The following is a 25,738-nucleotide window of genomic DNA, read 5'->3' on the forward strand; positions in this document are numbered from 1 at the left end:
GAACAGACTTGAGGGTTCAAGTAGCCTACTCCTAAGTTCCTAGAATGCACCGGATGGGGCAAGGCACTCCAGGCTTTTAGCAAAACAAAAACAGGGTAACTTTGGCCCTCAAAGAGTTGAGTCTGTTCTTGTAGATCCTCATTCTGTTGGACAGCACAATGGTCATTGTGGACTTGAGGAAAGTGACAGCGAGGTACGGTGTAGCAGTGTAGACATCGAGTGACTCCATCCCTAAGGTGACATCACTGAGCATACGCACAGGTAAAGGGGAGATCAGGGATGGAACCGTGGGCTGCCGGTCACAGTTATTGACCTGGTTGCGAATGGTGAGCGTGCAAGGTGGGGACTCTGAATACTGCACAGGTTTTACCTCACTCATTCAGAAACATCAGTAACTATTTGTAATTCCTTGCATAGGTTTCAAACACCATTAATTTAATGTTTCAATTCTAGGAGCTGAAAGATTGTGCTGGGCGAGTGTTCGTTGATTCTGTACCAGAATTCTGCCTACCTGAGGTAAAAGAAATTACATTGTGATATGGCATCAGAAAGAGCAATAGTTTGATGTTGATCGGGAAGCATTATCATAGAATCCCTACAATGCAGAAAGAGTCTGCTGTGACTCTCTGAAAGCGCATCCCATCCAGGCTCACCCCTCTGCCGTCACCCATAACCTCACACATTTACCTCACTAATCCCCTAACCTACACACCTTTGGACACTAACAGGGCAATTTAGCATGGCCAATCCACCTTACCTGCACATCTTTAGAGTGAGAGGAAACCGGAGCACCCGGAGGAAACCCATGCTGACACAGGAAAAACGTGCAAACTCCACATAGACCAGTGGTTCCCAAACTTTTTTCACTGGGTCGCACTTTCGGAATAAAAATTTGCTCACGCCACACCGAATTTTTTATTGATAAGAAATACATTCAAAAACAAAAAAAAACAACTCCTAGCAGTGCTTGATTCATAACATAGAACACAACTACTTTATAATATGATCATGGGACATCCAGGAAGTATAAAACAATGCTTGTTTAAACCATGTTTAAATGTTTCTTTGATTGTCCTTGAATCTTCCCGCCACACTTGCCATCCTCTCTCGCCGCACCAGTGGGGCGCACCGCTCCCTTTGGGAACCACTGACATAGACAGTTACCCAAGGCCGGAATTGAACCCGGGTCCCTGGTGCTGTGAGGCAGCAGTGCTAACCACTGTGCCACCCATTCGTATTGTTGTGTCCAGTAGCAAGGTCCATGGCCTCCCATTCATACTGGGACCTCTAGCAATGAAACAGTGGATCCTCATTCACTTTGGCTTCTTCAACAGTAACAATTTCCGTAAACTGCTGCTCGTATTCACATGTCAGTGCTGTGTTTTCCATGGAGCAGGGGCTAGGATCAATACCTGAGCAGTCTGACATTGGGAGAATGGTGAAAATGGCTGGAGCTGCTCTGAAAAGTCTGAGCTTCGTCCTTACCAATCACCCCACCATAGAATCCCTACAGTGCCGAAAGAGGCCATTCGGCCCATCGAGTCAGCACCGACCATAATCCCACCCAGGCCCCATCCCTGTAACTCCATGCATTTACCCTAGCTAGTCAGCCTGACACTTAAGGGGCAATTTAGCATGGCCAATCCACCTAACCCGCACAACTTTGGACTGTGGGAGGAAACCCACGCAGACACGGGAAGAATGTGCAGACTCCGCACAGACAGTGACCCAAGCCGGGAATTGAACCCGGGTCCTTAGTGCTGTGAGGCAGCAGTGCTAACCACTGTGCCGCCCCATAAGGAGCATGAGGCCCTGTTCGGGTTTTTGTTTCGAAATATAACATTTTTATGCACCGACTCTGGGAGAGTGCATTTCCCGAAACTCGTGCTTCCCAAACTTTTTCCCCACTGGTATCTCAGTTTGAGGCTTTGAACCCTCGGTGGGAGCAGGGGGAGATGTGTGAGAGCAGAGGGCAGAGTTTTATTATCTTCGCATATTTTAAAAATTTACCTTTTCAGTAGAAGCCAGGTCTACTCAAGCCCACCAGTAAAATATCACAAGGATTTAAAGGGGCCTCCACAGCTGTTAACGTTTAGACGGCGCTCTGCGGCAAACATTCTTACCCCAGAATCGCATCTCATTTGGGAAGCCCCACCTTAAACATCCCTTCCCTTTTAGACATGATGTCCTTTGCACTGGAGCTCGTTTCACATTGTCGCTGTATTTCTCTAAAATTTTTTGTAACCTCCACTGCAGACAGAGTTACTGGACCTCTCCACTGTAGATGTCATCCTGATATCAAATTATCACTGTATGATGGCACTGCCGTACATCACAGAGCACACTGGCTTCACCGGGACTGTATATTCCACCGAGCCCACAATGCAGATTGGAAGGTAAGCACTTCAGTAGTGTTTTAAACATGATTTTATTCTTTTTTTTCTCTCCTTTCCTCATTTTCTATCCTCCCCCTCTCTGCTGGCAATGACTGCAGTCCCCTGGTTGGAATGACCTGGAACGACCCTGGTTGGAATTTTTTTTTAAATTCATTTGTAGGACCTGGGTGTCGCTGGCTGGCCAGCATTTATTGCCTATCCCGACTTGCCCTTGGAATAGTCAACCACATTGCTGTGGCTCTGGAGTCAGGCCAGGTAAAGATGGCAGATTTCCTTCCCCAAAGGGCATTGTTGGGTTTTTCCAACAATCAACAATGGTTTTATGGTCATCAGTAGGTTCTTAATTCCAGATTTTTTAAATATTGAATTCAAATTCCACCATCTGCCATGGCGGGATTTGAATCCGTGGCGGGATTCGTCACCAGAACGTTAGCTGAGTTTCTGGATTAATAATCAAGCGATAATACTACTAAGCCGTCGTCTTCCCAATACTATTCTACATGCAGTGTTTGCCTATCGGTAACTTTCTCAAAGCGGCCGTTCAAGTGTCACCTGCAGGATCACTTAATGTTCCTCTAAAGGCCAATGTGCACAGAAGCAACCCAAGCTGGTACAAGAACAGACAGACCGCTGGGAGTGTTCTGCTGAAGGTGGCAGGACAAAGCAGTTAATAAAACAGATGTCCATCGACTCTCTATCAATTTTGTTAGTAGCATCCTCAAAAACACTCCCAACCAGCTTGTCAAACATGATTTCCCATTCCTGCAGTCCATGCTGACCGTGTCCAACCAGATCATGCTTATCCAAGTGTCCATTTATCAGACAGGAAAATAGAGATGTTTTAGAGCAGCTGTACGGGGCCTTGGTGAGACTACATTTGGAATACTGTGTACCGTTTTGATCTAATTTCAAAACATATACAATTGCATTCGAGGCAGTTCAGCAAAGATTCACTCAACTCATGCCTGGGATGAGTGGTTTATTTTCTCAGGAAAGGTTGAACAGTTTGAGCCTATACCCATTGGAATTTAGAAGAATGAGAGGTTTTCTTATTGGAATGCAAGATTCTGAAGGGATTTGATAGGGTAGAAACAAGGAGGATGTTTCCACTTGTGGGAGAGACAGGAACTAGGAGACCCAGTTCAAAAATAAGAGGTCGGCCATATAAGATGGAGATCAGGAGAAATGTTTTCCCTCAGGGTGGAATGTTTTTGATTTGATTTATTATTGTCACATGTATTGGTATGCAGTGAAAAGTATTGTTTCTTGAGTGCTGTACAGACAAAACATACCGTTCATAGAGAAGGAAATGAGAGAGTGCAGAATGTAGTGTTACAGTCATAGCTAGGGTGTAGAGAAAGATCAGCTTAATGCAGGATAAGTCCATTCAAAAGTCTGACAGCAGCAGGGAAGAAGCTGTTCTTGAGTCGGTTGGTACGTGACCTCAGACTTTTGTATCTTTTTCCCGACGGAAGAAGGTGGAAGAGAGAACGTCCGGGGTGCATGGGGTCCTTAATTATGCTGGCTGCTTTGCTGAGGCAGTGGGAAGTGTAGACAGAGTCCATGGATGGGAGGCTGGTTTGCGTGATGGACTGAGCTACATTCACGACCTTTTGTAGTTCCTTGCGGTCTTGGGCAGAGCAGGAGCCATACCAAGCTGTGATATAACCAGAAATAATTATTTCTATGGTGCACTTGTAAAAGTTGGCGAGAGTCATAGCTGACATGCCAAATTTCCTTAGTCTTCTGAGAAAGTAGAGGTGTTGGTGGGCTTTCTTAACTATAGTTTAGGCATGGGGGGACCAGGACAGGTTGTTGGTGATCCGGACACCTAAAAACCTGAAGATCTCGACCCTTTCTACTTCATCCCCATTGATGTAGACAGTGGCATGTTCTCCTTTTACGCTTCCTGAAGTTGATGACAATCTCCTTCGTTTTGTTGACATTGAGGGAGAGATTATTGTTGCCGCACCAGTTGACCAGATTTTCTATCTCATTCCTGTACTCTGTCTCGTCATTGTTTGAGACCTGACCGGTCGCTCTTGCCCTGAAACTGGAAAATCCCGTCCAAGGTCATAGAATTATAGAATCTCCTACAGTGCAGAAGGAGGCCATTCGGTCCATGGAGTCTGCACTGATAACCATCCCACCCAGGCCCTATTCCCATAACCCCAAGTATTTATCCTTGATAGTCCCTCTGACACTAAGGTCAATTTAGCATGGCCAATCCACCTAAACCGCACATCCTTGGACTGTGGGAGGAAACCGGAGCACCCGGAGGAAACCCATGCAGACACTGGGAAAAGTGCAGACTCTGCACAGACAGTGACCCAAGCCAGGAATTGAATCTGGGTCCCTGGCGCTGTGAGGCAGCTGCACTAACCACTGTGCCACCCCTAAAAGGTCTATGGACCTTTCCATAATCTGCCCCTTGCCTGCTATGATTCCCGTGGCAGAATGGGAAAATTCGCCCAAAAGGGTAATTAGTCTGTGCAGTTGTTTTCCCCAGAAAGCAATGGAGGCTGAGTTATTGAATTTATTCAAGTCAGAGTTGGATAATTTTTCAATAGATAAAGGAGGTCAAGGGTTATGGGGGAAAAAGTGGGGTTGAGATGCAACCAGGTCAGCCATGATCTTATTGAATGGTGGAGCCTGAGGGCTGAATGGCCTATTCCTCCTAAGTCCTGTGTTGATTAAGAGTTTAGATAAAGTGTTTCCAAAGGCTTCAGGATCAATAACCACTGATTTATGATTGGCTAAAGAACCAGAGGTGACATGAGGAAAACCTTTTAATGCGATGGCTGGAGAATGGAGCCGGAGCAGACACGATGGGCCGAATGGCCTCCTTCTTTTCTGTAAAATTCTATGATTCTAAGGGCCGATTATGATTGGGAATGCACTGCCTGATAAAATGGTGGATATAGATTCAGTAGGAGCCTTTATAAGGGAATCGAACAGATACAGGAAGGAGGAAGATTACAGGGACAAGAAGGAACTGGATTGTGGGACCAACTGGATTGCTCTTCTAAGAGAGCCAGCACTGACGACGGGCTGAATGATCTCATTCTGTGTTGTATTAATCTACGATTCCAAGTTCCCCGCCAGGTCATTTAAAATGCCCGTATTTTCAACACAACCGGGTTGGAATCCTGGATCTCTTTGCCTAACAGCAAAGTGGGAATACTTCCATGACAATTCCCATCACCACCTTCTCAAGGGCAACTGTGGTTGAGCAAAAATTGTCAGCCTTGGCAGCCAAGCTCACCTCCCAACAATGAAGTCTTGTAATGGTCCATATCAGAAAACCTCAAGACTGGAAAAGATTGTGGGTTTATCTGTTCTCCCCTCCTGCTATAGTAATGATTGTAAATAATGTACTTCTTGTCAAGACCTTGAATGAAGCTAAATTTTTTACCCTTGTTAAGCTGTTCCAAAAATAAACACTCACTCCCTCAGTGACGTAATGCTTTCTGGTAGCAAGCTTGAATCGATCCCTTTTCAGCTTGTACCTCTTTCCCTAACCCACACCAAATCAGATATCCCTGACTAACCTTTGGAAATTGAGCCATTGAATCATTACAGCACGGAAGGTGACCATTCGGCCCGTGGAGTTCGTGCTGGCTCTCTGTGCAGCACTCCAGTCATTTAGAAGTCAGAGCAAATTATAAAAGTGCTGAAAGATCTGCTTGACACAGGTCAAGTGGCACCTGAAGGAGGAATTTAGGTGCAGCTAGGTAGTCAACATCTTTCCCCAAAGGAAGGGGAGTCTAAAACTAGAGGGCATCTATTTAAAGTGAGAGGGGAGAGATACAAAAGGGTTCAGAGGGGCACTTTTGTTCACACAGAGGGTGGTGAGTGTCTGGAACGAGCTGCCAGAGGTAGTAGTAGAGACGGGTACAATTTTGTCTTTTAAAAAGCATTTAGACAGTTGCATGGGTAAGATGAGTATCGAGGGATATGGGCCAAATGCGGGCAATTGGGACTAGCTTAGTGGTTTTTTAAAAAAAGGGCGGCATGGACAAGTTGGGCCGAAGGGCCTGTTTCCATGTTGTAAACCTCTATGACTCTATAATTTTTGGGTGTGTCTCTATACCTGAGCTCGCAGGAGACTAATGCATAACCTTATTTAATTCGTCCTATATTGAATTGTGGAGTAGCTATGTGACCGAGTGCAATCGCAGAGAGGCAAGTGTATGTCCTCAGTGGTGAGAGGCTGGGACATTTCGATGTCCAAAGGGATCTGGGTGTCCTGTTGGAGTCACTAAAAGCTACCATGCAGGTGCAGCAAGCAATGAGGAAGGCAAATGGTATGTTGGCCTTCACCACAAGGGGATTTGAGTACAGAAGTAAGAAGGCTTGGTGAGACCACACCTGGAATATTGTGTACAGTTTTGGTCATCTTATCTAAGGAAGGATCTCAAGTCACATTGGTGCCACACAAGTGCCAGGTAATGATGACCTCCAGCAAGCGAGATTCTAACCATCTCCCCATGATATTCAATAGTAATGCCATTGCTGAATTCCCTACTATCAGCATCCTGGGGGGTTACCATTGACTAGAAACTGAACTGATCAGCCTTATAAATACTGTGGCTACAAGAGCAAGTCAGAGGATCGGACCCTGTAGCAGGTAACTCATCTCCTGATTCCCCAAAGACTTGTCCATCATCTATAAAGCACAAGGGTGAGGGGTGTGATAGAAGACTCCATTTGCCTGTTCAAGTGCAGATCCATCAACACTCCACTGTAATCGGCACAATCCAGGACAAAGTAGCCTGCTTGATTGGCACCCCATTTGCCACCTTCAACATTCAGTCCCTCGATCACTGTGCACAGTGGAAGCAGTGTGTACCATACACAAGATGCACTGCAGCAACCCACCTAATCTTCAACGGCATCTTTCAAACCCACAACCTCTACCACCTAGAAGGACAAGGGCAGCAGATGCATGTGAACATCAACACCACCTGCAGGTTTCCCTCCAAGTTACCATCCTGCCTTGGAAATATATCGCCGTTGCTTCACAATCGTTGAGTCAAAATCCTGGAACTCTCTCCCTACAACACAGGAACTGCAGCGGTTCGAAAAGTCATTGCACCTTCATCTTCAGGGCAATTAAGGATGGGCAATAAGTGCTGTCTTAGCCACATCCCATGAACAAATAATAAATATTTGCCATAGAGGAAGTGCAACGGATGTTCACCAGACTAATCCCTTGGATGACAGGATTCTCTTAGGAGAAATTCAGGAAACCAGGCCTATATTCTCTTGAGTTTTGAAGAATGAGAGGTATTCCCATTGAAACTTACTAAATTCTTACAGGGAATGACAGGGTAGATGGGGATAGGGTATCATAGAATCCCTACACTGCAGCAAGAGGCCATTTGACCCATCGAACCTACACCAACAATCCTACCCAGGCCCCGCCCCCGTAACCCTACTAATCCCCCTGACACTAAGGGGCAATTTAGCGTGGCCAATCGCACATATTTCCCTCGGTTGGTATGTCTCAGACTAAGCTATTTAAGACTTGTTGTGTAAGTAAAGTGTTTGCATCTCTGCTGGTATAACATCATGGGACCCTCAGTGAGGTAAGCGCAGAGATTTATGGGCATTTGGGGCTCTTCCATCTGAGATCTGGAACAAGCCAACATCTCCTCAATAAACCTGCATCGTGTTTGACTTAAACCCACCGGTGTGGCACCTCATTGCTTTTCTCTTTGTGGTAACTCCTGATCGATACGTAACGAGACTGAGATGAGGGGGAATGTCTTCACTCGGAGGGTGGTGAATCGTTGAAATTCTCTACCCCAGAGCGATGTGGAATTCGATTTCTAAGCATGTTCAAGATAATGGAGGGAAATGACGTAAAAGTCAATGATCGACCATGATCTGACGAATGGTGGAGCAGGCTCGATGGGCCGAATGGCCTACTCCTGCTCCTCTGTTCCTAAAGCCACTGAAGGTGTTCAGATGAGAGTTTTAAAAAAATCATACTTGGCCTTAATTATCGTAGTTTCTCAGGCACTTTGCATAATTGCTGTATGGAGTAACTCCAGAAGAGAACTGATCAACTCTGCTGTTCTTTCTCAAGATCACCACTGAGCTCCAAATTTAACTTCTTGTCACCCTGAGACTCAGTCTCACAGTGGCTACCAAAACTCGAAACACCCAACTGAATTAAGATGTAAAACAACAAGATTTAAGAGTAAAAGCAAAATACCACAGACGCTGGAAATCTGATATAAAAACAGACAATGCTGGAAACGTTCAGCAGACCTGGCAGCATCTGTGGAGAGAGAAACAGAGTTAATGTTTCATAGAAACATAGAAGATAGGAGCAGGAGGAGACCATTCGACCCTGCTCCGCCATTCATCACGATCATGGCTGATCATCCAACTCAGTAGCTTGATCCCACCTTCCCCCCCATATCCTTTGATCCCCTTCACCCCAAGTGCTGTATCTAATTGCTTCTTGAAAACATTCAATGTTTTGGTTTCAACTACTTCCTGTGTCAGCGAATTCCACAGGCTGACCTCCCTCTGGGTGAAGAAATTTCCCCTCGTCTCTGTCCTAAACGGTCTACCCTGTATCCTCCAGACTGTGACCCCTAGTTCTGGACACACACCCATCACTTACCCTGTCTAGCCTTGTTAGAATTTTATAGGTTTCTATGAGATCTTCCCTCCCCTCATTCTTCTGAACTCCGGCGGATGCAATCCTAACGGACTTGATCTCTCCTCGTACGTCAGTCCCGCCATCCCAGGAATCAGCCTGGAAAATCTCTGCACTCCCTCGAGAGCAAGAACATCCTTCTTCAGATAAGGAGACCGAAACTGCACGCAGCACTCCACGTGTGGTCTCACCAAGGCCGTGTATAATTGCAGCAAGACATTCCTGCTCCTGCAGTCAAATCCTCTCGCTGTGAATCGAGCCCACGATGACTCTTCTACAACTCTGAAGATTTAAAAATAGTCCAGTGCCGTAACTCACCCCTACATTGAATAAACTAGAATGTCTGCTGAACACTGCACCTTGATAACGTAAAGACCCCAACCCTAATCTCATGATAGGGCGGCACGGTAGCACAGTGGTTAGCACTGCTGCTTCACAGCTCCAGGTTCCCGGGATCGATTCCCGGCTCGGGTCACTGTCTGTGTGGAGTTTGCACATTCTCCCCGTGTCTGCGTGGGTTTCCTCCGGGTGCTCCGGTTTCCGACCACAGTCCAAAGATGTGCGGGTTAGGTTGATTGGCCAGGTTAAAAAATTGCCCCTTAGAGTCCTGGGATGTGTAGAGGAATTAGCGGGTAAAATATGTGGGGGTAGGGCCTGGGTGGGATTGTGGTCGGTGCAGACTCGATGGGCCGAATGGCCTCCTTCTGCACTGTAGGGTTTCTATGATTAGTACATTATTCTGTTTTTACCATTTTTTTTGTATTTTTATATTTTAGTTGGAATGTAGTTTAATTTAACTTATAATTATAAATCAATATATTAATAAATTAATCTATAAAATATTTAATTTATAATAAAAAATTTAATTGGAAACCTACCACAATTTGCCCTTTGGCCATGAAAGTTTTTTTAAAAATCATTGTCCCTGCTATAAATCATAGAATCGCTTCAGCAGAAGGAGGCCATTCAGCCCAACAAGCCCACACCAACAACAATCACTATCCCCGTAACCCCACCTATTTACCCTCCTAATCCTCCTGACACTAAGGGGCAATTTACCATTGGCCAATCCACCTAACCCCCACACACACATTTGGACTGTGGGAGGAAACCGGAGCACCCAGAGGAAACCTGTGCAAACTTCACACAGACAGTGACCCAAGCCAGGAATCAAACCCGGTTCCCTCTCGCTGTGAGGCAGCAGTGCTAACCTCTGTGCCACTGTGCTGCCCTGATGCAGTTTATCATGGTGTATATAATGGTGTCTGTCTGATGCAGTTTAGTACATTTCCATTCTGTTTAAATCATTGACATTTCAAGTGGGGTGGCACAGTAGCACAGTGGTTTTCACTGCTGCCTCACAGCCCCAGGGACCCAGGTTCGATTCCCGGCTTGGGTCACCTAAGTGTGGAGTTTGCACGTTCTCCCTGTGTCTGTGTGGGTTTCCTCCGGGTGCTCCGGTTTCCTCCCACAGTCCGAAAGACGTGCTGGTTAGGTGCATTGGCCGTGCTAAATTCTCCCTCAGTGTACCCTAGGGGATTTTCACAGTAACTTCATTGCAGTGTTAATGTAAGCCAACTTGTGACTAATAAATAAACTTAATCTGTATTTTTCTCCTGTTTTCAACAGGCTTCTCATGGAAGAGCTGGTGAACTTTATGGAACGTGTGCCCAAGTCACAGTCTGCCACCTACTGGAAGAACCGAGAAATGCTCAGGTACAATGAGCAGAACCATTCCTGACTAACACTCTGCAATGTTTCTCTCTCTCATTTCTTGATGAGATTTGTGTGAGGGTTTTCTGACAGAAGTCCAGTACAATGAATGTTAGCAGTTTTAATGCTGACGTTTATCAATTTATTTTCCTTTTTTTTTACATTTAAGTTATTGCAAGTCCACCTAGTTACCAGAAAGATAGGTTACAAAAAACACAACTCTGATATTACTGTGAGGAAATGCCTGTGGAAAGTTATAGGGAATCATCCCAATATGTTGTGCAGCTGAGTATTACAGCATTTAGAGGTGTAAATGAATAGAGCCAGCCATGTAAATACCGTGGCTGCATCATCTACAACAAGGGTGTCCAAATGTAATGCACGAGGGGCCACATTTCAATGTCTTTCTCACTCACTCAATCCCAGAAAGAGAAGGCAATCGCAATTTATCTTGCCATGGGGCAGGACGGTGGCACAGTGATTAGCACTGCTGCCTCTCAGCACCCGGGGCCTGGGTTCAATTCACAGCTTGGGTTACTGTCTATGTGGAATTTGCACGTTCTCCCCGTGTCTGCGTGGGTTTCCTCCCACGGACCAAAGATGTGCCGGTTAGGTGGATTGGCCATGCTAAATTGCTCCTGAGTGTCAAAGGGACTAGCTAGGGTAAATGCATGGTTTAGGGCCTGAGTGGAATTGTGGTCGGTGCAGACTCGATGGGCCGAATGGCCTCTTTCTGCACTGCAGGGATTCTATGATTCTAAACAATTTTAAAAAGTGCATTTTTATGAACAGACTACAAATGAGAATTCTAATTTATTAGCTTGCTTTCTCATCTCTATGTTGAACACTGATTTAGCGAGAGATCTGAAATTGTTTTTCTTGGACAAGTAGCCAGTGCACACTTGATGTTGCAATGTGGAACATTCTGGATAAATGTCCGTCTGTCGGGAGTGATCTTGATTTTATTTTGAGGCTTTCAATTCCTGCGGGGAAGACAGGTGTTTTTGCAGCAATAACTGCAGTGCAAAGAATTGTTTTGATAGATTTGGATAAGACTTTGAGAGAATGTGTTGACTCCGCCATGACAGACAGCCAAGTCCTCCGAGAGCTCTCTTCATTTCGCTATATAAATGGATCTCTGTTAGTTCCAGTTGGAACACCTCAGTTCCAGGTGAATCAGCAAACAGCTTCAGTTTGTCACAGTGTTCCCAGAAATCCACAAAGCTTTGTTTGAATCGATCTCTCAGGCTGCCTTTCAGTGCAGAACACTTTTTTCATGTTTTAACATCTCACCAAGTGTTGTGAAATGGACAACTTTCTTCATAATCAACTGTTTCAGAATCAGTTCTAACTTCTAAACGAATGGCTGGACCTGCTCATAATGTTTGTGGACAAATTGATCCTTACCTTGTCGTTTCACATTTGAGTCTGCAATACTCATGGATGATGTCTAGGAACGCCAAGTGGGTGGCACAATGGTTAGCACTGCTGCCTCACAGCGCCAGGGACCCGGGTTCGATTCCCGGCTGGGGTCACTGTCTGTGTGGAGTCTGCACGTTCTCCCCGTGTCTGTGTGGGTTTCCTCCGGGTGCTCCGGTTTCCTCCCACAGTCTGAAAGACGTGCTGGTTAGGTGCATTGACCCGAACAGGTGCCGGAATGTGGCGACTAGAGGATTTTCACAGTAACTTCATTGCAGTGTTAATGTAAGCCTTACTTGTGACTAATAAATAAACTTTACTTTTACTTTACTTTATTCAGCCACAACATCTTTTCCTTTGTCTGTCATGAAGGTTTTTATTTTTTTCAAGCAGCGATGAGAATCTCGCTGGTCCAGCCGTCCTGTTTAACCAGCAGACATAGCTGAAGGAAATGACAATGTTGTGGTCTGGTCCTATCTCTCCGTAAAAAAGGCTTGGAGCTGTCAGTGATTCAGCCCCTTGGACCTTGTGAGTGGGCTGTAGAAACAACCCTTACCATCACATGCTTCACCTCCAGGGTCTTTGCACACAGCTGTTTTGGATGAAAGATGCAGTGATGAGTGATGGCTTCATGAGGCACTGATTTGAGTAAGAGAATACTGAGTCCATTGTGCCCGTCTGCCATCTCAGGATCTCCATCAGCAATCAGACCACAAAGTTTGTCATCTGGAAGATTGAATTTCACCTAGACACATTTTACAAGGGCGGCACAGTGGTTAGCCCTGCTGCCTCACAGCGCCAGGGTCCCAGGTTAAATTCCCAACTTGGGTCAGTGTCTGCGGAGTCTGCACGTTCTCCCTGTGTCTGCGTAGGTGCTCCGGTTTCCTCCCACACTCTGAAAGATGTGCTGGTTAGGTGCATTAGCCATGATAAATTCTCCCTCAGTGTTAGGAATGTGTTAACAGACCTTCCAATTAAGTCCTAATTTGATGTCAATTATTCAATAGAAGTCACTGATATATAAAGGGGCCACAGGTGGCACTGTTTGTTCGTGGAGAATTGTGTGTGGTGTTGGATCAAAGAAATAAAGGTATTTTATAAAGAAGCAGAACTTGTGTCTCCTTTACAGCAACTGAGAGGCTCAAACAGTGTACTCTAACAGGCACTGGAGTGTGGCGACTAGGGGATTTTCACAGTAACTTCATTGCAGTGTTAATGTAAGCCTACTTGTGACACTAATAATTAAACTTAAACTCGAGACTGTCTTGTCCTGTTGTTGTGCCTTTCATCAGATATTGGCTGAGCAGTTTTTCAATTATTTTGAGACTTTTCGTGACTGCTTATACAAAGGTTGCCAGTTGAGCTGTTTCACTCACATCTGTGCTGTCATCGAACCCTAGACTCTAAAACTGACAGGCATTGAGTCTTTTCATCAGAAAATGTTGAATGTTGGCTGCTCGGTCGCCTACTCTTCTGGCAGCGGTCCGATGCGCAAGACTGGTTTTCTCTACCATGGACTTGTTATCAGGACATGCCCCAGATACAAATGTACCCTAGCAGCCTTTCGCAAATTTCCCCACCAGACAACAGCTTTCCTCTCTTGCCTGTTGCGTCAGCTATCAAAAAGAACAGTCCTGGTCGCTGCCTCAGAACTCTGGTTTGCAGCTTCGAAGAAAGATTGTTGCCTGATAATGTTTTATTTCTCACCTGACCCGTGAGGCTGTCAAATTTGCCAGCACATTTCGTAGAGTAATGTCCCTTGGTTTGTATTCCTTGAAAGCAGCAGACACAATATGCCCCCCGTTCTAAAATCATAGAATCCCTACTGTGCAGAAAGAGGCCATTCAGCCCACCCGAGTCTGCACCAACAACAATCCCACCCAGGCCCTATCCCAGTAATCCCACTCTGCTAACCCCCTGACACTAAGGGGCAAATTAGCATGGCCTAACCTGCACATCTTTGGGCTGTGGGAAGAAACCGGAGCACCCGGAGGAAACCCACGCAGACACGGAAGAATGTGCAAACTCCACACAGACAGTGACTCGAGGCCGGGATTGAACCCGGGTCCCTGTGAGGCAGCAGCACTAATCACTGTGCCACCGTGCTGCCCAATTTGTGCTTAATAACAAAAAAAATCAACAATCCAAGAGCCTTTGGAGACCTGACATTCCGAATCAGCTTTCCCTATCTTGCCAATAATCAAGGGAGCCGCCATCTTTGCTTTGATAAGCATTATGGGTAGACATTGTTCGAGATGTAGATCTATCCAGGTACATATCGATACTTAAGGTCGATGGAGTGAAAACCTCAGCAATTAGGTTCAGAGTTGAAAGACACCTGAAGCTCACTTGGGCTGTGTATTTCACCACCTGTCAGTACCAGTTATGAAAGGTTGGTGGAGCAGATAGAAAGCTTTGGTGGGCCAGACTCTGGCCCATGGGTTCTATGTTGAACAACCCTGATCTTCAAAATGCACTGCAGCAACTCGCCAAGGAAGCAATTCCCAAAGCCACAATCTCTCCCACCTAAAGGGCAAGGGCAATGGATGCATGAGAACACTAGTTCCCCTCTAAGCCGCACACAGTCACCCAAGGCCGGAATTGAGCCCGGGTCCCTGACGCTGTGAGGCAGCAGTGCGAATCACTGTGCCACCCCTGTGATTGCAAGCAACTCAACTGCTCCCTGTGATTGCAAGTTTAGGATTTTAACCATATCCTGGGCAAAGAGCTTTCTCTCGTTATTATTCCTGAAGGTGTTACCTTACTCTGTTTACAGGCACTTACCGGCACCTCTGAAGGATGCTGTGGAGGTTTTGACGTGGAAACGGTGTTACACAATGTCGGAAGTAAACTTGGCCCTAAGTAAAGTTCAGCTCGTAGGATACTCTCAGAAAATAGTAAGTACCAGTTTCTCATTTAAGTGATGGCCAAACTTCCTGGGTGAGGGAAACAGAATGGTGTGAATGCAAAGCAAAGTTGTCAACAGTTGAAAAAGGTGGGTTAACATCTTGGGTAGAACCCTTCACCTCAATATCTTGCTTCGATATTTGATTGCCAGCATAGGGTGGCACAGTGGTTGGCACCATTACGGAAACTGATTCAGTTCCAGATTTTTATTAATTAACTGAGCTCAAATTCGACCAGCTGCCGTGGCATTAGCCCGGGCCTCTGGATTGCTACTCCAGTAGCATTACCACAATGCCATTACCTTGAGGCAGCACGGTGGCACAGTGGTTAGCACTGCTGCCTCACAGCACCAGAGACCTGGGTTCAATTCCCGGCTTGGGTCACTGTCTGTGGGGAGTTTGCACATTCTCCCCGCATCTGCGTGGGTTTCCTCCGGGTGCTCCGGTTTCCTCCCACAGTCTGAAAGACGTGCTGGTTAGGGTGCATTGGCCGTGCTAAATTCTCCCACAGTGTACCCAAACAGGCGCCGGAGTGTGGCAACTAGGGGATTTTCACAGTAGCTTCATTTCAGTGTTAATGTAAGCCTACTTGTGACAATAAAAAATAAAGTTTAATCTTTAACAGGTCTCTGCATTTGGAGGCCACAATCGACCTCTCCTGCCACAGTATAGGGACGCAGAAGATCAGCCAAGTTTGAGTTGCTAATCACTGTCCAAATGAATATTGCTGGAAAGTGTGTGGGTGTGGATTTCAGATGAGGACATCTGTGAAAGCCTCATGGTAGAATAGCCTACCAACATTGACTGCCTTAGCTCAGAGTGACTAAACACGACTTTCGGAAAGTGGGGAGAGAAATTGAGGAGGGGGATTAGAGTCTGTTTTGAAGATCACTTTCTAAAATGCCTTTATTTGAGTTCTGTTCTTGTCTGTGGAATCTCAGGAGCTCTTTGGTGCAGTACAGATCACCCCACTCAGCTCGGGCTATTGTCTGGGCAGCTCCAATTGGATCATCCAGTCGCACTACGAGAAAGTGGCCTATGTGTCTGGGTCCTCGCTGCTCACCACGCACCCACAGGTAACTATGTCCTCTTTTCCTCATCCTTACCATTGGTGGCAGAGCCCTCTAATATTTATTACGGTGCTTTTAACACCCCAAACCGTCCCAAGATACTTAACAGAAGCTTCATGAATAAGAGCGTTTTGGACACCAATAAGAAGTCTCACAACACGGGTGGCACAGTGGTTAGCACTGCTGCTTCACAGCTCCAGGGACCCGGGTTCGATTCCCAGCTTGGGTCACTGTCTGTGTGGAGTTTGCATATTCTCCTCGTGTCTGCGTGGGTTTCCTCCAGGTGCTCCGGTTTCCTCCCACAGTCCAAAGATGTGCGGGTTAGGTTGATTGGCCATGCTAAAATTGCCCCTTAGTGTCCTGGGATGCGTAGATTAGAGGGATTAGCGGGTAAATATGTAGGGATATGGGGGTAGGGCCTGGGTGGGATTGTGGTCGGTGCAGACTCGATGGGCCGAATGGCCTCTTTCTGTACTGTAGGGTTTCTATGATGAACACCAGGTGTAACCCCCACCATTTGGCCTGGGTTTGCAAAATCCTCCTGACTGTCCTGGCTTGAGACAATTCACTCCTCTTTAACCTGTGATTATCCCTCTCTCCACTCGCACTGTCTGTACCTGTAAAGACTTTATTACCTGAAAAGACTCGCATTCCAACCATTATCTTGCAAGCGGGTCTTTGTCTATATATGCCGTGTTTGTGAAACTACCTCTCCACTCACCCGATGAAGAGCAGCACTTCGAAAGCTCGTGATTCCAAATAAACCTGTTGGACTTTAACCTGTTGTTTGTGAGACTTCTTACTGTGCCCACCCCAGTCCAACGCCGGCATCTCCACATCATTTAGACACCAAGTTATTGGAACAGATCATGGAAAACTTGGTTCAAAGCGTTGGGTTTTTAAGGAGCAACTGAGAGAAGAAACGATAAGACAGATTAACAAATGGGGAAGCCAGTCATTTATACGATTATAAGTTTAAACTTTAAAACTCTTGGAGTGCGGCTGGCTGAAGAAAGAATCGCTTAAAAAAAAATACAATTTTTTTTTCAGCCCATGGAGCAAACCTCCCTGAAAAATAGTGATGTCCTCATCCTGACTGGCCTGACGCAGATCCCTACCGCGAATCCTGATGGCATGTTGGGAGAATTCTGCAGTAACCTAGGTAACACACTGGGAGGAGGTGTGATAAGATCGGGGAGCTCCATCTTCCTCCCTGCTGGGCTGAAAATGTTTTATTTTCTATCAATTCTCGATATGTTTTGTTTTAAGGCCTCTGTGTTTGATATGTACTTTACCACCTCAAGATCAATATTTAAGTTCTAATATTTCTGCCTGCGTAGCAGTCACCACACCTCAGAAACATTATTGTATAGAATTTTACAGCACAGGAACAGGTAAGTCTGTAGGTCTGTGCTGGTGTTTGTGGTCCACGTGAGTCCCCCTCACCCTACTCGGTGGCACAGTGGTTAGCACTGCTGCCTCACAGCACCAGGGACCCTGGTTCAATTCCAGCCTCGGGTTACTGTCTGTGAGGAGTTTGCACATTCTCCCCGTGTCTGCGTGGGTTTCCTCCGGGTGCTCTGGTTTTCTCCCACACTCCAAAAATGTGCGGGTTAGGTTGATTGGCCATGCTAAATAGAAATCATAGAAACCGTACAGTACAGAAAGAGGCCATTCGGCCCATCGAGTCTGCACCGACCACAATCCCACCCAGGCCCTACCCCCCTATGCCTATATATTTACCCACTAATCCCTCTAACCTACACATCTCAGGACACTAAGGGCAATTTTTAGCATAGCCAATCAACCTAACCCGCACATCTTTGGACTGTGGGAGGAAGCCGGAGCACCCGGAGGAAACCCATGCAGACACGAGGAGAATGTGCAAACTCCACACAGACAGTGACCCAAGCTGGGAATCGAACCCAGGTCCCTGGAGCTGTGAAGCAGCAGTGCTAACCACTGTGCTACCGTGCTGCAAATTGCCCCTTAGTGTCATGGGGATTAGGAGGGTAAATACGTGGGGTTCCGGGATTAGGGCCTGGGTGGGAGGAAACCAGAGCACCCAGAGGAAACCCATGCAGCCATGGGGAGAATGTTGAAACTCCACACAGACAGTGACCCGAGGCCAGAATTGAACCTGGGTCCCTGGTGCTCTGAGGCAGAATGCTAACCACTGTGCCACCGTGTCGCCCTGAATTCTCCCGAATTCCCCGTTGGAACTATTAATGGCTATTTTTATTTATTGTACAGTGGTTGTTATTAACCCTCCCCCCCCCCTCCCTTTATTGGGTCACCAGGCAGCATTCCCTTTCCGAGAGGAAAGAGAGCAGAATTCCAGATGTTGTACATTAACAACTCTTGAGACATTTCGATATGATCGATTATGAATGCATTCAGTAAAGTTATTTTTGGCCACGCATGTTGCTGAAGACGTGATTGCGGAATGATTTTGAGGAATAAAATGACTTGCAAAAGAATATCTTCAAGAACAACAGATAGTCTGACTGTTGGAGGAAGCACAGTAAGAAGTCTCACAACACCAGGTTAAAGTCCAACAGGTTTATTTGGTAGCAAATACCATAAGCTTTCGGAGCGCTGCTCCTTCGTCAGATGGAGTGGTCTCTGTTCTCCAATAGTGCACAGACACAGAAATCAAGTTACAGAATACTAATTAGAATGCAAATCTCTACAGCCAGCCAGGTCTTAAAAGGTACAGATAATGTGGTTGGAGGGAACATTAAACACAGGTTAAAGAGATGTATATTGTCTCCAGACAGAACAGCTGGTGAGATTATGCAAGACCAGGGGCAAGCTTTGGGGGTTACTGATAATGTGACATAAATCCAACATCCCGGTTTAGGCCGTCCTTATGTGTGCGGAACTTGGCTATCAGTTTCTGCTCAGCGACTCTGCGCTGTCGTGTGTCGTGAAGGCCGCCTTGGAGAACGCTTACCTGAAGATCCAAGGCTGAATGCCATGACTGCTGAAGTGCTCCCCCACACGAAGAGAACAGTCTTGCCTGGTGATTGTCGAGCGGTGTTCATTCATCCGTTGTCGTAGCATCTGCATGGTTTCCCCAATGTACCATGCCTCGGGACATCCTTTCCTGCAGCGTATCAGGTAGACAACGTTGGCCGAGTTGCAAGAGTATGTACTGTGTTGGAGGGAGACCAGAATGGCATCCTTCTCTGCACCTCCTGTCCCAGCGAACGCACTCGTGCCCAGTATAACATCAAACATCAGCTGCAAGGAAACTCCCAACAGGTATTTTCACAGTTGGGCTGGATTGGTAGATTGGGTCAGTGGACTTTCCTCTCATCTCCAGTCCAAACTGACGGCTCTGTTGGTGCGAGAGGAAAAGATGGCAAATGCCGGAAGTCTGGAATCAAGACAGAAAGCGCTGGGAATGTTCAGGAGCTCAGGCAGCATCTGCGGAAGAGAGAGAAACAGAGTTAGCATTTCCAAGAGGTTGATGATCTTTCACCGGAACTGGGAGAACTTTAGAAACGTAAGGGGAATGGGGAAAAGAGCAAAAAGGAAAGGCCGCTGATCGTGTGGAAGAAAGTTCCAAAGTCCTCTGATGGACAACCATCCGTGCAAAATCCCTCAAACTGACCTGACAGACCAGGCGAGTGAGTGAAGGAGACTGGTTTGAGATACAGAAGTCTCGCACTCAATGTTGCCTATGGTGCAATTCCAAAACTGGCGCAAAGATACATTGTTTAAGGCAGAGGAGGGATTTTTATTGTGCATCTGGCTCTAATATTTAAGATACGGAGATGCCGGAGTTGGACTGGGGTGGGCACAGTAAGAAGTCTCACAAGACCAGGTTAAAGTCCAACAGGTTTATTTGGAAGCACGAGCTTTCGGAGCGCTGCTCCTTCATCAGGTGAGTAGAGAGTTGGGTTCATAAACGGGGCATGTATAGCTCGTGATACCAAATAAACCTGTTGGACTTTAACCTGGTATTTTGAGACTCTTTACTCTAATATTTAACTTCAGCGTTCTTGATGGTGACGGTGTTCCCAAACCTGATGGACACAGGGAGGGGGGGGGAAAACACTTAACGTTTTTTTAAAAAAAGGCCAAACAAATTTTTTAAAAATCTAAAGAGCTTTGTCTGCCGCCCTCTAAATCCACTTCTCCAGATTTTAAGATTGCTGTATATACGTGCAGCTGAGTTAACGAACTTTGCTCTGTGACAAAAGGCATCTTTCTCTTTGTAATACCTCCATGTGGATTTTTTTCCACCCTCAGCCGTGACCGTCCGAAGTGGTGGGAATGTCCTGGTTCCGTGCTATCCCTCGGGCGTCATTTACGACTTGCTGGAATGTCTGTATCAGTACATCGACTCCGCTGGGCTTTCCAGTATCCCGTTCTACTTCATTTCCCCTGTAGCCAACAGCTCGCTGGAGTTCTCCCAAATCTTTGCAGAGTGGTAAGTGTGTGAGAATCCTGCATTTAATGAACTGGGCACTCAGTTCATTGACGTTACAAAGAGAGAATTTTATTCTTATTTTTACATTTTCTTCCCAGCTATAATCCAGGCCGAAAGAGAGACTTTTATTTCCAGTTTTGTTTTTAACCAAATTCAAATTCTCACATTGCCAAGGTGGGATTTGAACACCATTTGCTGAATTATCAGCTCAAACTGCTGGGTTAACAGCCTGGTAAAGCAATCACAAACACAACTGCATCCATATTTGTATGTATAAGCTATTTAGATATTTTAATACTTCAATTTGCCATTTTAATTTTTTAAATTTCATTTGTGGGACATGGGCATCGCTGGCTGGCCAGCATTTATTGCCCATCCCTAGTTGCCCACAGATAGTTGAGAGTCAACCACATTGCTGTGGCTCTGGAGTCACATGTAGGCCAGACCAGGTAAGGGCAGCAGATTTCCTTCTCTAACGGACATAAAATGAACCAGATGGGTTTTTCTGATAATTGACAATGGTTTCATGATGATCAGTAGATTCTTAATTCCAGATTTTTTTTATTGAATTCAAATTCCACACCTGCCGTGATGGGATTTGAACCTGGGTCCCCAGAACATTAGCTGAGTTTCCGGATTCTAGCGATAATACCACCAGGCTATCGCCTCCCCAATTTAGGAACATAGGAGCAGGTATAGGCCATTCAGCCCCTCTAGCCTGCTTCACCATTCAGCTAATTAGATCATGGCTAATCTCCCTCAACTCCCACACTATTCCCACATCCTTTGATTTCTTTAATATCGAGAAATCTATTGATCTCTGTCCTGGGTAGGGAATTCCAAAGATTAACCACCTCTGAATTAAGAAATCCTAAATGGCTTGCCTCTTATTCTGACACTATGTCCCCTGGTTATAGACTCCACCAGCCCAGGGAAACATCCTTTCTGCATCTCCCCTGTTGAGCCCTGCAAGAATTTTCTATACTTCACAGCGATCACCTGTTCTAAACGCTAGAGAATATAGACCCAAACTCCACAATTCCTCCACATAGGGCAATGCTGCTATCCCAGGGATCAGTCTGGTGAACCTTTGGTGCACTAGCTGTAAGTAAGTATACCCTATCTTGAGTAAGGAGACCAATACTGTGGACAATACTCCAGTTGTGGTCTTTTAAGTTTCTATACAACTGCAGCAAGACTTCTTTACTCCAGCTTACTGTTTGGTGACATTTTCTCGTTATGACAATCTCTGAATGCTTACTGGTTTCACTTTTTTTCCTCCCTACCCTCTTCCACTTAAGGCTTTGCCACAATAAACAGTCAAAGGTCTATCTGCCAGAGCCGCCATTCCCACACGCAGAGGTAAGGGAACAGCTGGAAGAACTTTTGAGGCATCTGGCCATTTGGTAAACATAGAATTATGCAGCACATGACTAGCTTTAGGATCGATGTTTCTGTAGTATTCCGAGAAACCCTACAGTGCAGAAAGAGGCCATTTGGCCCATCGAGTCTGCGCCGATCACAATCCCACCCAAACCCTATCCCCATATCCCTACATATTTACCCACTAATCCCCCTAACCTACGCATCTCAGGACATTAAGGGCAATTTTTAGCACGGCCAATCAACCTAACCCGCACATCTTTGGACTGTGGGAGGAAACCGGAGCACCCGGAGGAAACCCACACAGACACTAGGAGAATGGGCTGAAAAATGGCAAATGGAGTTTAACCCTGATAAATGTGAGGTGATTCATTTTGGTAGGTCTAATTTAAATGTGGACTACAGGGTCAAAGGTAGGGTTCTGAAGACTGTGGAGGAACAGAGAGATCTTGGGGTCCATATCCACAGATCTCTGAAGGTTGCCACTCAAGTGGATAGAGCTGTGAAGAAGGCCTATAGTGTGTTAGCTTTTATTAACAGGGGGTTGGAGTTTAAGAGCCGTGGGGTTATGCTGCAACTGTACAGGACCTTGGTGAGACCACATTTGGAATATTGTGTGCAGTTCTGGTCACCTCACTATAAGAAGGATGTGGAAGCGCTGGAAAGAGTGCAGAGGAGATTTACCAGGGTGCTGCCTGGTTTGGAGGGTAGGTCTTATGGGGAAAGGTTGAGGGAGCTAGGGCTATTCTCTCTGGAGCGGAGGAGGCTGAGGGGAGACTTAATAGAGGTTTATAAAATGATGAAGGGGATAGATAGAGTGAACGTTCAAAGACTATTTCCTCGGGTGGATGGAGCTATTACAAGGGGGCATAACTATAGGATTCATGGTGGGAGATATAGGAAGGATATCAGAGGTAGGTTCTTTACGCAGAGAGTGGTTGGGGTGTGGAATGGACTGCCTGCAGTGATAGTGGAGTCAGCTACTTTAGGAACATTTAAGCGGTTATTGGATAGGCACATGGAGCACACCAGGATGATAGGGAGTGGGATAGCTTGATCTTGGTTTCAGATAAAGCTCGGCACAACATCGTGGGCCGAAGGGCCTGTTCTGTGCTGTACTGTTCTATGTTCTGCTCTAATGTGCAAACTCCACACAGACAGTGACCCGAGCCGGGATTCGAACCCAGGTCCCTGGAGCTGTGAAGCAGCAGTGCTAACCACTGTGCTACCGTGCCGCCTGTATTTCTGCATGTTACCGACACAGTGGAAAAGCAGTCCACCTTTCAACTCTATTTACCTATGAAAGTTACCTTTAATGACGCTTTGAATGTGATATTATTGTGTATTTATTAATGTAAATAACGAGCAGCTGTGCCGATTTGTTAATTAAATGGGGTGAGGAGAGTGGTCAATATGCTTTCCAGGGCTAAGGCAGCTATTAAAATGCCTTGGTGAACATAGGAGTTAGGAGAAGGAATGCGCCATTCAGCCCTTCGAGCCTGCCAGCAAACCCCCCCCATAGCTTTTGACTTCCTTGTCTGTCAAAAATCTGATTCTGCCTTTTAATAAATTTAAGATTTGCAATGCAGTGGTCTGAGAATTGTAACGTGATGCTATAAGTGAGTTCTAATGATTCTGCCCCACAAAACCTTGAAATATGCCCTCCCTCACACACTTCCCACCACTTGGTTGCGGGCAATCACTTAGCAGAAGACCAAACTAAGCACTTTCCCGTCAGAGAGGGAACAATAGAGAATCTCCAGCCTATTGTCTTCATAGAATCCTACAGTGCAGAAAGAGGCCATTCGGCCCATCGAGTCTGCACTGACCACAATCCCACCCAGGTCCTATCCACAAATCCCTACATATTTACCCACTAACCCCTCTAACCTATGCATCCCGGGACACTAAGGGGCAATTTAGAATGGCCAATCAACCTAGCCCGCACATCTTTGGAGTGTGGGAGGAAACCAGAGCACCCGGAGGAAACCCACGCAGACACGGGGAGAATGTGCAAACTCCACACAGACAGCGACCCGAGCCGGGATTCGAACCCAGGTCCCTGGAGCTGTGAAGCAGCAGTGCTAACCACTGTGCTACCGTGCCGCCCAGTCTTGTGCAGAACGTGGGAACAAATCAAATGCCCATTCTTTTAGTCCAAGAGGGGGAGTAGAGGAGGCTGTATTTATTGTGCTGAACCCATTGAAGCCACACAGCACTGTTAATCGTGTTCTTTGCTTTCTTCTTACCTGGTCTTATTTTCTTGTCTCCAGCTAATTTTGACCAATAAATTGAAGCACTACCCCAGTATCCACGGGGAATTCAGCAATGACTTCAAGCAGCCGTGTGTGGTATTCACGGGCCACCCATCTCTGCGCTATGGAGACGTCGTCCATTTCCTGGAGCTGTGGGGCAAATCCAGCCTCAACACCATCATTTTCACAGGTAACTGAGCCATTGCCAATCGAAAAGGGAGCTGGGAGACGGGTTGTGAGGGGTAGCGTCATCCATCTTTCCTGTGAGGTGTTAAACTGAGGCCTTGTCTGACCTCTCTGACACATGTAAATAATCCCATGTACAAAAATACAGAACAGCTCTGTTTCCATCACTAACATCCTGAGTGTAAGCAAATCTGCCTTTTAAATTAATAGTCATTGTACACTGATGCATCTAATTTTCCTTTCAGAACCAGATTTCTCCTACCTAGATGCTTTGGCACCATACCAGCCACTGGCTATGAAATGCGTTTACTGTCCAATCGATACGCGATTAAACTTCATTCAAGTTTCCAAGTTATTGAAGGAGGTTCAGGTATGATGGGTGATTGCTGGGGTGGGTGGCTGATCTTGTTCTGGATGTCTTTTGGGTTAAGAGTGAGCAGAAAGCCTCAGACAATGAGGGTGGTCTTCCCAGCGAAATGGGTTGATTATTTATTGTTGCCGTTCGGTTTAGATTTCAGATGGATGTTTCACAAATCCAGATATGATGCAGTTTACAAAGCCAAAGATATTGCACATTCTGTTCACTTTGCTGACTCAAAAAGTTTGGAAAGTTGCCCGATAAATTGCCAACTGCAGGATTTCCTTCAGTTTTCAAAACAGAATAAGAAGTCTCACAACACCAGGTTAAAGTCCAACAGGTTTATTTGGAATCACGAACTTTCAGAGCGCTGCTCCTTCATCGGGTAAGTATTGATGACGGAGCAGCGCTCCGAAAGCTCGTGATTCCAAATAAACCTGTTGGACTTTAACCTGGTGTTGTGAGACTTCTTACTGTGCTTACCCCAGTCCAACACCGGCATCTCCACATCATGGATACCATTTACAAGACAGATGCAGACAAAGAAAGCAACTCGGTCCTATCTTGCTCATCCAACTGTTCCCTTTCTCTCCCGCCAACCTTAGAATCATAGAATCCTACAGTGCAGAAGGAGGCCATTAGGCCCATGGAGGCTGCACTGACAACAATCGCACCAGGCCCTATTCCCGTAACCCCACATGTTTACCCTGCTAATCCCCTGACACTAGGGTCTATTTATCATGGCCAATCAACCTAACCCGCACATCTTTGGACTGTGGGTGGAAAATGCAGCACCCGGAGGAAACCCGCACGGGCACAGAGAGAACGTGCAAACTCCACACAGACAGTCACCTGAGGCTGGAATTGAACCCGGGTCGCTGGCGCTGAGAGGCAGCAGTGCTAACCATTGTGCCACCGTGCCACCCTTGCTGGCT

The 25,738-nt window shown here is 46.2% G+C and overlaps 1 protein-coding gene across 2 annotated transcripts in view; it reads left to right on the forward strand.

Moving 5' to 3' along the window:
- ints9 (integrator complex subunit 9) overlaps nt 1–25,738 on the forward strand; it is a 46,985-nt gene that overhangs the window by 12,114 nt on the left and 9,133 nt on the right. For both annotated transcript variants that reach the window (XM_078229462.1, XM_078229463.1), the window contains exons 4-13: nt 454–516; nt 2,257–2,396; nt 10,702–10,788; nt 14,981–15,101; nt 16,052–16,186; nt 17,231–17,342; nt 20,441–20,621; nt 21,923–21,983; nt 24,278–24,449; nt 24,691–24,815. In XM_078229462.1, the coding sequence (XP_078085588.1) occupies nt 454–516; nt 2,257–2,396; nt 10,702–10,788; nt 14,981–15,101; nt 16,052–16,186; nt 17,231–17,342; nt 20,441–20,621; nt 21,923–21,983; nt 24,278–24,449; nt 24,691–24,815 (1,197 nt within the window). The remainder of the gene's footprint in view (nt 1–453; nt 517–2,256; nt 2,397–10,701; nt 10,789–14,980; nt 15,102–16,051; nt 16,187–17,230; nt 17,343–20,440; nt 20,622–21,922; nt 21,984–24,277; nt 24,450–24,690; nt 24,816–25,738) is intronic.

This window comes from Mustelus asterias, chromosome 15, assembly GCF_964213995.1.
Source record: "Mustelus asterias chromosome 15, sMusAst1.hap1.1, whole genome shotgun sequence".
Classification (NCBI taxonomy): domain Eukaryota; kingdom Metazoa; phylum Chordata; class Chondrichthyes; order Carcharhiniformes; family Triakidae; genus Mustelus; species Mustelus asterias.